Here is a 12,761-nt window from a genome sequence, read left to right as displayed (position 1 = left end):
GGGAATTTCAGAGAGGTGAAGATGCTGTAAGGAAGTAAGTAGGTTGGTCTCAAGAGGCAAAAAATGGGGTGGTATTTCAACAGGGTGGTCAGGAAGACACTCTGGGGGGAGGTGACCTTTTAACCAAGGTCTAAATAACAAGGGAGAGCCAGCCGTGAACATATCGGGGAGGGAATGGCAGGTACAGAAGCTCCAAGGTGGAATGGCCTGGACTAAGTAATTGAGCAACAGTAAGGAGGTCGGTGTGGCTGAAGGGAGTGAGTGGGAGACAGTGGCCCAGGGGTTGACGGGCCAGGTCAGGCAGGGAAGGGGTAAGAGGTTCAGCCTTTATTCTCAGGGCTCTGAAAAGCTACTGAAAGAGTGTATAAGCGGCAGAGGACGATGAGGGTGAACCTTCATGCAGGCCCTGAATGAGGACACGGTCAGAGCTGTTGGAGCCCAGGGGACAAGGTGTGTTAGTCTGTCTGGCAGGGCAGTCAGGGAAGGCTTCCTGGAAGAAGAAGGCCTTTGGTTTTCCCTGTGACAGAGGTCAGATGGCCTTCCATTATTCCTGTGTGGCAGAAGGGAAGTTCTCAGGGGGAAGAGGTCTTGCTGTCTCGTCCACCTGTGTACACAGGTGCAGGGTGTGAGCATGTGGTGGCTGGTCAATAACGATTTGTCGAGCATGGCTGCAGGTACCTTCAGGAGGCATCTTAGGCCGTGGGGTTTACTATAACCCCCCAGTCCCTACCCTCGAGGAGCTCAAGGCCATGGGAGAGACAGGCACGCGATTACTGAACTGGGTGGTGAGTGGGACCTCGGGCCTCCGCTAGGGCACTTTCCTAGAAGAGACATAGCTGTGCCTCCCCTGTGGCCAGCACTGAGCGTGGCTCCATGTTTACCGGGCGAATGGTTCTGGGGACCAGGAAGGAAGGAGGGATGAAGGCGGGACACATAATAACTTCCATCCAGTCCCCCATTCCCCGAACTTCAAACTTGCCACCAACTAGACCCACCTTCTCTCTGTGTCCCCCGACCGCTGCACTGAGCTGTGTCCTTCCGGAAGACGGGATCTCGCTGCTTTTTGCAGCTCCCCACAGCTGGCATGCTGCTGCTTTCCCAGTCATAACTCACGCAGGGCCTCTGAGTATGCTGATCCCTCGTTCTCGAACACCCTTCCCTGCACCTGGTGCTGGTAAATGGTGCCCTCCTGACCCAGCACAGCTCGCAAATGTGTTTTTCTCTAGGCCACATGGTGCTTCCAGAAGAACCTGGACTTGATAGCTACATTTACCGATTGGGAGAGTTCACAGGAAATGCGGGATTTCCGGCTTTTCTTGAAAAGTCTTAGCCTTCCCATGCAGCCGTGGTCAGACTCTGAGAAGGGGCTCCCGCCTCCAGCAGTGCATTTTATCTGGTTTTGCACACTGGGTCCCAGCTTAAGGTTTTGTGTGATTAGAAAGTTTACCTGTTAAATCCAGAAAGCCGCCGGGACCGGTTTGGCTCAGTGGATAGAGCATCGGCCTGCGGACTGAAAGGTCCCGGGTTCGATTCTGGTCAAAGGCATGTACCTTGGTTTTGGGCACATTCCCAGTGGGGGTGTGCAAGAGGAGGCTGATCGATGATTCTCTCTCATCGATGTTTCTAACTCTCTATCCCTCTCTCTTTCTCTCTGTGAAAAATCAATAAAATATATTAAAATAAATAAATAAATAAATAAATAAATAAATAAATAAATAAATCCAGAAAGCCCCTGAGTGAGCCACTGGCCAGAGGGGCCCCGTGAAAGCCCAGACAGGGACAGCGGCTTGCCCAAATGTGCCCAGCAAGCGGTGAAACCTCCTTTGTCCTCTAAAAAGGAGCAAGACTCGGCTTAGAGCAGAAACGTGATCACTGCTGCTGGCCTCTGGTTTGTCTTCTGTCCTAGCATCTGCTGTGGGGTACTTCCTGTCCCACCCCCCCCAATCCTGGCCACAGGGCTGGGGTCAGTGCCAGAGGCGGCCCCCAGTGGGACAGCGAGTGGGCAGCCGGACGCTGAGCCCCCAGCTTCCGAGAGTGGGCACTCAACATCTGTTCATTTCTCTTAGCTGTGGGCATCTTTCTCCCTGCCTCTGAGTTCTGGAACTTAGAGAATGGAACTGGGGATGGGCAGGACCCTGAACAGTCTCTTCCCCACCTGGGTCCTGTTCCACCCAAAGATCCATTTCTATGCCCCCCGCCTGGGCCTGCATCGGGGCTCTCTGAATGCCTCAGCACACGCCACGACCTACACAGCACTGCAGGTCTTTGCTCAGCAAACCCTGGAAAGCTAAAAATAGCCCTGCCCCCCTCTGGCCCTGTAATTGGAGGCGGGACAGCTGGTTTCGATAAGCAGGAGAGCTCTGCGCTCTGGCCAGCTGCCACCTGCTTTCATTGAACACAGATTGCGAGGCGGAAACAGCTCGTTCCTGCTGACTTCCAGTGGGTTGAGCTCTGAGTGCACACTGCCAAGAGCCGGGAGCTGGGGTCTGACTGAGCCTCTGCCCCCCGGGGTAGTCACATTGGATTTGCCGGCTTTCCTGCGGCCGAGGAGCACTGCTTTCTCCCTGAGTCCTCCTCCTGGTCCCAGAACACTCCTCCTTGCTCCATGGCTCGCTCCTTCATCTGTTCAATAAACAATTATTCAGCCCTCATGTGCTTTTTTGACCCTCTGCTGGGTCCAGGGGGTGGAGCCATGCATAAGAGGGCATGGAGATTACATTCTGGTTGGGGGAGATAGCTGATAAACACACATAAATCTGCAAATAGCACAACTTCAGACAATCACAACATTAAAAAGGAAGCAAAACCAAGAGACGGGATGGACTGTGTGGGGTTAAGGGATGGCTCTGGATGAGGTGGGCAGGGAGGGCTTCTCTGAGGAGTTGATATTTGAGCTGAGACCTGAATGATGAAAGGGAGGGGCTCCCTGAAGAGCTGAGAAGAGTGTTTCCAGGAAGAGGGAACAGCACATGCAGAGGCCCCGAGGCAGGCAGGAGCCCGACATTTTTTAAAGAAGGTGGGCATGGCTAAAGCATAAGTGAGAGACACAGGGGACGGGTCAGTCAGGACGGGGCATTCTGCAGGCCTTGATTGCATGTGGGCAGACTTTTCTTCTTCTGAGAGCAATGGGGAAGCCTGCTGGAGGATTTAAAGTAGGAGGCCGACATGATTTGATCACTGTTAACTCTCCTGACTCTCCACAGTTACCTTTCTGGATCGTATTTCTTCCTGCTTGTTTGATTTTCATTCCTCCTGTTCATCCATCCATCCATCCATCTAGCCACCTGTCATCCATGCCCCACCAATCTACCCAGCTATCTCTCTACTCATCACCTACCCACCTGCTCATGTTCCCCTCCACCCACCTGCTCACCAGTCTTTTCAGCCGTCTGTTAATAATTTGTCTGTGAAGTCATCCAAGTATCCATTCACTTTCCATTCATCTGCCTGTCAACTCACGTGTCCATCTATCCATCCTCCCGTCCTCTCACTCTCCCATTTACCTATCCACTCAGCCATCCATTCATCCATCCAGCCTGAGGCAGGGCCGGGGGTCTCTGCCATTGGTCATGGGGAGAATCACAAGGCCTCAGCACAACCCCCAGGGCTGTGGCCCGCTAAGCTTTGCTTCCCTGAGGGAAGTTTGGCTGTTCTTCCCAGGAGCGGGTGAGGCCAAGCCTGCTTAGTGCTGGTCCCTGAGGGCCAGGGCTGGGGAAGTCCTCTCAACCTCACCTTCTGTTCCTGGCAGTGAGTTTGTTGCCTGGCTCCTGGAAATTGGTGAAATCAGCAAAACTGAAGAAGGAGTCAACTTGGGCCAAGCCTTGTTGGAGAATGGTATTATCCACCATGGTGAGTGGGGGCGGGGCCTGGTGGGCCAAGGGGTAGGAATAGGTCAGACCCCTACAGTGCTGTTTCCACGGACTCAGAGGCTATTTCTATACTTCTCTGCAGCCACCCTGTACCCTGGCTCGGTGGGGTCCCAGGAATGTAGGTGCCCTTATAAAACTGCTTGCCCCCCCCCCCCCCCAGGGTAGCAGCAATGTGGGGGCACCTCAAAAAGGTGGGGGCAGAGGAGTAAACCTTTCTATTGGCTTAAGTTCATTGAGTGCCTGTCTGGGGCCAGGCGCTGTCTACACAATGGTGAACGGGCCAAGCTTCCAGCTGTGGGGAGAAGACAGTAGACAAGATACATACAAATAAGTGTACACAGGTGGTGGCAAGGGTAGGAAGGGAGAGAAAGCAGGGCGTGGGGTTCACCATAAATAGGCGAGTTGGGAAGGCCTCACGGAGAAGGGGAGGACGGAGCCAGCACCGGAGAGAGGGAGGGAGCAGGTGGGCTCTGGGGTTCCAGGCAGAGAGAACAGCCAGTGTAAAGTCCTGGGACAGAAAGGTAAGTGGTTGTTGGGGGAACAAAAGGGATGCTAGGATGGCTTCTGCGGAGTGGGCAGGGGGAGTGTTTGATGACGTCAGAGAGCACAGGGCCAAGGGGAGTGCTCAGGGGGACGAGGTCCAGGGACGAATAGGGAGTTGCCGAGCCTTTGGCTTTACTCTGAGTGACATGTGAAGAAGCCACTGCTGAGTTTTGAGTGGAGGAAAGACCCGCCCAGACTCAGACTTCAGCAGGATCCCTTTGGCTGCCATGCGGAGAGTGGACTGTGTGCCATGGGCAGCAGCAGGGCGCCCAGTGCGGAGGCAGCTGTGAAATCCCGGGAGGGAGAGGGAAGTGGCTTGGACTTAGTGGGAGTGCAAGGTCAGATTCTGAATGTTTTGAAGGGAGAGCCTACCAGGTTGGCTAATGGATCCAAAGTGGGGCATGAGAGAGAGAGACACGCGAAGGGATGCTCAAGGCCGTGGTGTAGAGATGGTCCCATAAATCCTGACAGTGTGGTCTCAGACCCAGCACACTTGGTCCCCACACAAGCTGTGGTGATCTAGCTCCAAGGAGATGCTGAGCCCGATGGGCCCCAGCACAGGCTGGATCCCGGGGATGTCTGGGCCTCTCATGGCCCAAGTCTCAGCAAGGCCCCGCATGTAGCATGGGCAGGAGGCTCGGGAAGTCTTGTTTGGCATGGAGGCTGGCCAAGTGGAGGGCGATGACGGTGGGCTTGGGGCCGAGGGGGCCTGCTCTGCTTCACTGACCCCCCCCCCCCCCCCCCCCCCCCCGGTCCCTCTAGTCTCCGACAAGCACCAGTTCAAGAACGAGCAGGTGATGTACCGCTTCCGCTACGACGACGGCACGTACAAGGCCCGGAGTGAGCTGGAGGACATCATGTCCAAGGTAGGGACCCCGTCACCCTGACCCGTCCTTCTGACCCCTCCGTCAGCACAGAGCAGGCCCCAGGGGCCTCTTTTCCTCCCTCTCTCTCCCCCACACACCTGTTCTTTCCGGGGGGCATGGATTTGGAGCCCCTGAAGGATGTGACCTGATCCCAGACTTCCTCCTTTTTTCTTCCAGGGTGTAAGGCTTTACTGCCGTCTCCACAGCCTCTATACCCCTGTTATCAAGTAAGTGACTCTCTCCCAACGTCAGTTTCACCTTCGCTGGTCACTGCGCTGAGCCCCAGCCTTCTCCATCAGCTGGAACCAATAATGGCACCTACGCCATAGGCTTGGGACTGGGGTGGAGTGAGTTTTTTGGGGAACAGTGCAGCATGGTGGTGCCTGCCAGATACCACCTGTGTGACGTTGGGCATAGTTACTCTTTCCTGTGTGGATGGGGTCATAATAGGATCCACCTCAGGGCCTTTGCATTGCTGTTCCTCTTCCCTTATGTGCATGCCTATTTGCTTCCTCACTTCCTTCAAGTGTCTTAAAGGGCCTTCCCTGACCACCTTCCCAACAAAGCGTCATCGTTGGCATGCACTGTGCGCCTTACCTCACTTTGGTGTTCTTCTTGAACTTGTCAGGATGACGTATGTCCTATTGTCAGTATGTCGGTTGACATGTTTATTTGTAGACTGTTCTTTTCTCCCCACTGAGTTGTAAACTCACCCAGGGTGGGGAATGTGTTCATTCCTGTGTCCCAAGACCCTTGGCGCCTGGAATAGTGCTGTCCAGTAGACCTTTCCGCACTGACAGAAATGCTCTGTGCCTGTGCTGCCCAGTCCGGTAGCCTCTAGCCCCTTGTGGCTCTCAAGCCCTCGAGCTGGAGGAATGTGATTTTTAAGTTTGATTTAATGTTAATTGATTGAAATTGGAGGGTGCTGGCCTGGGGTAAAGTAGCACGTAGTGAATGTTTTGTCGAGTAGTAAATGCGGAAAGGTAATGCATCTTTTTGGCCTCTGTTTCTGCATCTGTGAAATGGGCATAAGAATAGCTCACGCCTCTTGGGTTGTCACGAGGACTCAGTCTGAGTGGTGCCTGGCACTGAGTGAGCGCCGTAGAAATACCAGCCAGTGGTGGCTCTCTTTACATGAGGCTGTGGTTGTGGATGAAGGCTCAGAGAGGTTTACCCAGTTCTCTCCCAGGTCCAGAGTCCCCTGTCCCTTGTCCTGACAGCTCTATGAGCTCTCAGAGAAGCAGGGGGGAGGGGGGGGCCCTTCCTGACAGTTGCTGGCCTCGTCGTTGGCCTTTGGCCTCATTGGAGGTCAGGTCCTGGGAACCACTTTCATCTCCAGACCTGCCTCCGCCTGCTCAGCCCCTCCCCTGCTCGTCTCCTGCAAGTCCCAGAAGGGCCCCTCCCTCTCCCATCACCCAGCCTGCTGGGCACCGCAGCTCCTCGAAACCGAGAAAAACTCCCCAGCTGGCCCTCACCAGCCTCGGTATGGGCCGGCCACAGAAGGACTGAGAGTTAGTACAAATGGTTGCAAGATCCGAGGAACCCTTTGTCCCAAGACTCAGCAGAAGTTCAGAGGTCACAGGGGTTGGAGCATTTACCTCGGAAAGAATCAGGACTGTCCCAGGCCCGGCCCTCTGCTCGGTCCTGACCCTGGCCGTCGGAGAGTGTTCCTCATCCCTCAGAGGAAACCAGCTTTCTGTAGTCACGGTGCTGTCGACCGCGGGGCTGGGCAGTTCTTTATTTGAGAGCCATTCTGGGCATCCCGGGTTTCCACCTGCTAGATGCCAGGAACCCCTCCGCCTCTCCCCCGGTCATAATGGCCAAATGTGTCTCCAGACACGGCCTGGTGTTTCTGGGGGGCAAAGTCGCCCCTGGAGAGAGGAGACGGAGAGCCGTTTACTCCTGCCCTCTCATGCTGTGAGTGAGAAGGGAAGGGGGTTTCGCCCTAAGAGTGAGGTGTGGAATCCTGGCCCAGTGCTGTCCCCAGCCCCCCGCCCCCCCACTCCCAGGCCTGGAGAGCCTGGCACCCTTGGACCCAGAGCACCAGGGCGGGAAAAGGGCGTCTGCCCCCACCTCGGCTCCCCATGCGCTCAGGATGCTCTCCCTCCTCCCCACAGAGACCGGGATTACCACCTGAAGACATACAAGTCCGTGCTGCCGGGGAGCAAGCTGGTGGACTGGCTGCTGGCTCAGGTGAGGATCCGCGAGCACCATGGCGCTCTGCCCGGGACGGAGAGCCTAACGGGACGCAGACCTTCGAGGACTTTGTTTTTAAAACTCCTTTTCACTTGTGGTAAAATACACATCGCACTCGCCGTCCTGCCCGTTCAGTGGTTGTAGGTGCATTCACACCGCTGTGCAGCCTCTCCGGAGCTCTCCTCATCCTGCAGAACCGAAACTCTGACCCCCTCAAACACCCGCCCCCACCCCTCCCGCCCGGCCCCTGGCAGCCACCCTCTGCTTTCTCTCTCTGAATTTGACTGTGCGAGGCACCCTGTGTACTAGCGTGTGGAGTCATACAGCAGTTGTCTTCCTGTGTCTGGCTTATTTCACTCGGCATTACGTCTCAGGGTTCATCCATGCTGCTGCATGCGCCAGCATTTGCTTTCTCTTTAAGACTGAACAACATTCCATGGCACAGACACAACCACGTTCTGTCAATCCACCAGCCGGTGGACGCTTGGGTTGCTGCCACCTTAAGGCTTTCAGTTTTAAAACTGGGACCGTCCTGGGCCAATTGGGACGAGATGGTCTCATCCTGGCCCCGCTCTGGAGCCTCCATGTGGGACTTGTCAAGTTACCGCTTTCACATACGTTCCCAGGGGGCAGGGGCTGGGCGAGGCTTGGCAAGTCTACGCGTCAGTTTTGCTGCAACTTCCCAGAGGTGTGTTTGTTCCACGGACACTCCTGTCTGCTGTCTCTTGTCCTTTATGGCTCCCGCTCACAGGGCACTTCCTCTGCGCCAGGCACTGCCTGGGCTCTGAGCACGATCTCACTGCGCCCTCCAACCCGTTTGCGGCTGGGAGAACCGGGCCTAGAGGGGCCATGTGCCTGGTCTCCGGCTCACAGCCTCGTGGCAGCAAAGCTGCGGGGGCTCGGGCAGGCCTGTCTCACCCACCTGTGCCTTATTCTGCAAACTTTTCGGGGAGCCTGCAAGAATGTTCATTTGTAATCTGTAAAAAGAGCGCATCGGCTCCAAAGATGAGGAGAAATCAAAGTGGATGTGTGGTTAAACATTTCCAGCTTTCTGTCAGCCTGCATTTCGCATCCATGAAAACCCCTTTCCATCCAGAAACACTGTGCTGGCTGGATTTTTCTCATGTCGCACACACATTCCTGATGGCTGCCTAAAAATCACAGCAGATCTGCAAAGTAGTTGTTTCTTGGCGTCAAATACCTTCAGAAGCAAGTTTAGAAGATCCCTTTAAAATATGGTCTGAGCCACAAAAACACATTTAATGTAGGGCATGGGTGCATTTTAATCTGCTTGCGCTGATGTAGGACCCAGGGTCTGGAATGTCTGGATTTGATGTCAGATTTGCCCATTTGGGGACCACAGAACATCTAACCACTGTGCTACACCATCCCTAGGGTCCCAGGAAACCAGCCCAGAGCATGTTTCACTTACAGCCAGGCTGACCTGGGTTCAAGTCCTACCTCGGCCACTTCCTAGTTGAGTGATCTTGGACAAAAGCTACTTAACTTCTCTGTGCCTCAGTTTCTACACCTGTAAAACGAAGCTAAAAAGCCTTCCCAGTCTCCTTAGGATGCTTTTGAGGATTCAGTGAGTGGGTCAGAGGGCCCCTGGCTCCAGAGTTCATTGTCTTCACCCCTCTGCTCCGTTGTCTTGGGCTGTGCTACCTGCGCTCCAGGGCACCCCAGACTGTGGTCATCAACTGGAGGGCAGGGGTCAGTGGACTGGAGCGGGACAGAGCTGGGACAGGCCGGGAGCCCGGGGTGGGAGGGCACAGGTCTGCCGGCTCCTCTGCTGGCTCAGCAGAAATGTGCCCGAGTGCCCTCCTCACAGACCCCACCACCCAGCAGATGGCATGTGCTGACCGCGGCAGGGTTTTCAGTACAGCGAGCCCGGGCCAGGGCGGGAGCAGACAAAGGGCCAGGCTGGCGGCTCCAGGCAGCGGCTGAGGAAACCGGAGAGCCAGGAGCAGGACAGGAGCCGTGGAGAGGCCCCTCCTGGAGCCTCCGTTTCCCTACGTGTAACAGTGTTTGGGGGAGGGCCCAGCTCCGAGAGGACCCCATTCTCACAGTGTAACCTCAATTCTTCACTTATCAGATGGGGTTAGTAAGAGCGATTGCTTCCGGGTTACCACCAGGACCAAGGGAGCCCACCGGCGTGGCTCAGTGGTGGAGCATCGCCCTCTGAACCAGGAGGCCCCAATTCGACTGCCCGGGTTGTGGGCTGGATCCCCCGTAGGGGACGTGCAGGAGGCAGCTGATCCCCTGATTCACATCATCGATGTTTCTGTCCCTCTCTGTCTTCCTCTCTCTGGAATCATAAAAACATATTAAAAGAGAGACTGTGCAGTGCCCGGCAGGCGGTCGGGGGTGAGAGGCATCCTTGGGCCTTATGACGGGTTTTGGAATTCGTGGGCAAAGGGGCCCCCTGAGGCCCTCTGTAAGCTCCCTTTTCTCACCCCCCCGCCCGCTCCCCCCACCCCCCGCTCCATGTTCTCTCTCCAACCCTGCTGTGCCTCGGCTCCGTCACTCTGAGGTATTCCTCCCTCCTGAGGAATAACCGAGCAAGAGTCATTAACATGTATCACGTGCTCGCTCCATGCCAGGCACTAGGCCAGGAGTCCCCCGGGGAATTGTCCTTTAGTCCTCACAAGGCTCTGAGAGTGGACAGGATGATGGCTCCCATTTTAGAGACACGGAAACCAAGGCAGACAGAGGTGGGTTCAGGGTCAGTGCCCAAAATGGGCTTTCCATTCTTTCATCCAGTTCATTCTTTGGACATTTCTCGTGGCCCGCTAACTGCTCCATGCTGGGCTTCAGGGCGGGGATGTGGGGTAAACGTGGCAGGCACTGCTGCTGCCCACGGGAGCTGACATTCTAGTGGGAGACAGACCTTAAACCACATTTGTTTATTAGGAGACTGGAGGCCCTATGCACAAAATTCGTGCAGGGTTAGGCCTTCCTTCCCTTGGATTCTGGAACCAGCTTCCCTCTGGCCCCTGGGACCCGGGATTCCCTCCTCCGGCCACCGGCAGGCACCCAGGATCAGGGCTTCCCTCGGAGCCCCAGCTTCGTCTGGAAGGATGTCCGGTTTAATTATCAATAGCATATTACATTTTTATTAGTATAGATTGTGGCAGGCAGGGAGAGGAGCCGGGGCAGAGAGCATGGGGCTGATCCTCCCTGAGAGCGGGGCCCTGAAGGGACAGCATTTCAGGCTGTGACAGGCGCAGCAGATGTGATGAAGGGGAGGAGAGCGGAACGGGCTGAGTATGTGTCCAGAGGATGTGTGGTGGAGGGGGCGGAGGACTACTTGAGGGGAGGTGGGGAAAGGCCTGCTCTGAGGAGGTGACATAGGACTGAGACCTGAAAAGCCAGGCAGGCATTTGAGATGGGGGGAAAGAGTGCGAAGGCCTGAGGTGGGGCCACGTGAACTGTGTGGAAGGAGCAGCCCGGAGGCCGGTGTGGCTGCAGCTCCCAGCTTTGGGGGTGAGGGGGGAGGTCGGGGAGAGGATGGGGGAGTGCGGTGTGTGTGCCTGTTCCTTCCTCCGGGAAGGGAAATGGTGACTTGTGGTTTCCCCACAGCCGATGGGGCGTGGGCTGGGGGTTCACTTTTCAAGTGATGGGTGCATCCAGGACCAATGGATCCCACAGCTGTTCTAACGTAGGAGCCTCCCTGAGGGTCACCCCAGGACCCTGCGGGGAGAAGGGGAGCAGGGATGGGCTGGGAGGCCAGACTGAGAGCCTCGGAAGGCCAGTGGTCTCCAGACGGCCGCCCAGGCCCCCAGGCTGCGAGCTGGGCCCCGGCTGTGCCTCCCCGGCTGGCCCCTCACAGCTGGGGGTGGCTGCTCTGGATTCTGCCTCTCTCATGGATGGCGGCCGCCCTCCCGTAGCAGCACTCGGAGCTTGCCAGCCCTGCAGCCACAGGCCCGGGTCCCACAGGAGAGATCTGTCTTCCTCCAGGCAGCTGGGCCAGCCAGTGCGGCAGCATACCGAGGCCAGCGGCTCCCCCAGGCCCTGTGCTCTGCGTCCGAGGCCCCGGTCCTGGCAGACTGAGCTCTGCTGCTTTGGCCCTCCCCTCTCCTGTAGCCGGGAACTCCTCTCCTGGCCCCTCTGATGCTCAGGGAGGCTGGGACAGTTCAGGCCTCTGGCGCGTCTGTGTCTGGCAAGGGCCTCTCGGAACGTCTCACTTTGGGAGTTATTTTTTTGTTTTTTGTTCACCCTTCTTTTTTAAAAAAAATAAATTTATTGGTGTGATATTGGTTGATACCATCATATAGATTTCAGGAGGGGGTTTCTATGTCACAAGAGCTGTATGTTGCACAGTGTGCTTACCACCCACCGTCCGATCTTCTCCTGTCACCATACATTAGGACCCCACCCCGGGAGTTGTGTCGATGAGGGTTGTCTGAACATAGTTGAAGCTCATTGACTTATAATAGTTGCAAGCTCCTGTGTGACTTGGTCCCTGTGGACAACACCTTTAGTCAACTCATATTTATTAAGCACCTACTATATGCCCGGCCCTTGGGATTCAGCAGGCAACACAGCCCCTCCGGTGCCAGTCCACCTAACACCTCTCCCCCCTGCCCCCCTTGTTCTATTCCAGGGCGATTGCCAGACGCGGGAGGAAGCAGTGGCGCTCGGCGTGGGCCTGTGCAACAACGGCTTCATGCACCACGGTAATCACCCCTTCCCCTCCGCCCGCCTCCGTCTGTCCTGCCCCTGGCCCCTGGCCCCTGCTGCGTTTCACAGGAGGGGAAACGGAGGCCCAGAGACAGCATGGCTGGGACCAGGCGGTGGTCAGAGGCGGGGGACCCTGGAAGGCCTTTTGGCTGTTCCTCCCCTGGCTTCCGCTTTGTGCTGTAACTCAGAGGTCAGCAAACTCTATGCAAAAGGGCCAGATAGGACATGCAGTTCAGGCGTCTCAGGCTGCACAGCCCCTGTCACAGCTCAGCTCGGCATTGCAGCCTAAAGGACGCCGGGCGATGTGTAAGCAAACGGGCGCAGCTGGGTGCCAGGGAACCTTCGCTGTGGCCACAGTCTTCACTCTTGCTCACCCTCAGCAGGTTTGGACCTTGGTCATGAGATGCATATCCTTTGCCTGTGTATGGGTTTCCCAGCCTTTTCTGGTTGATTTGTTAGAGTGTTTTTTTTTATTTTATTTTTTACATATTTTATTGTAGATAGTTATTCCTTATCTTATCAGCTTTTAGACAGTACAGTGCCTTTTGGAGAAGGGAATTTCTTGTCCCTTCTGCAGGGGGAGAGAGAGATATGCCACTCTCAG

General features: G+C 56.0%; 1 protein-coding gene across 4 annotated transcripts in view; it reads left to right on the top strand.

Annotated features, from left to right (window-relative positions):
- PREX1 (phosphatidylinositol-3,4,5-trisphosphate dependent Rac exchange factor 1) overlaps positions 1-12,761 on the top strand; it is a 166,996-nt gene that overhangs the window by 120,548 nt on the left and 33,687 nt on the right. For all 4 annotated transcript variants that reach the window (XM_036418583.2, XM_036418585.2, XM_036418582.2 and 1 more), the window contains exons 11-15: positions 3,749-3,849; positions 5,175-5,278; positions 5,456-5,505; positions 7,396-7,471; positions 12,081-12,153. In XM_036418583.2, the coding sequence (XP_036274476.1) occupies positions 3,749-3,849; positions 5,175-5,278; positions 5,456-5,505; positions 7,396-7,471; positions 12,081-12,153 (404 nt within the window). The remainder of the gene's footprint in view (positions 1-3,748; positions 3,850-5,174; positions 5,279-5,455; positions 5,506-7,395; positions 7,472-12,080; positions 12,154-12,761) is intronic.

Source organism: Pipistrellus kuhlii, unplaced genomic scaffold, assembly GCF_014108245.1.
Source record: "Pipistrellus kuhlii isolate mPipKuh1 unplaced genomic scaffold, mPipKuh1.p scaffold_m20_p_6, whole genome shotgun sequence".
In the NCBI taxonomy this organism is placed as follows: Eukaryota; Metazoa; Chordata; class Mammalia; order Chiroptera; family Vespertilionidae; genus Pipistrellus; species Pipistrellus kuhlii.
The sequence above is the reverse complement of the archived record's forward strand: the minus strand, read 5'-3'. Positions and strand labels throughout refer to the sequence as shown.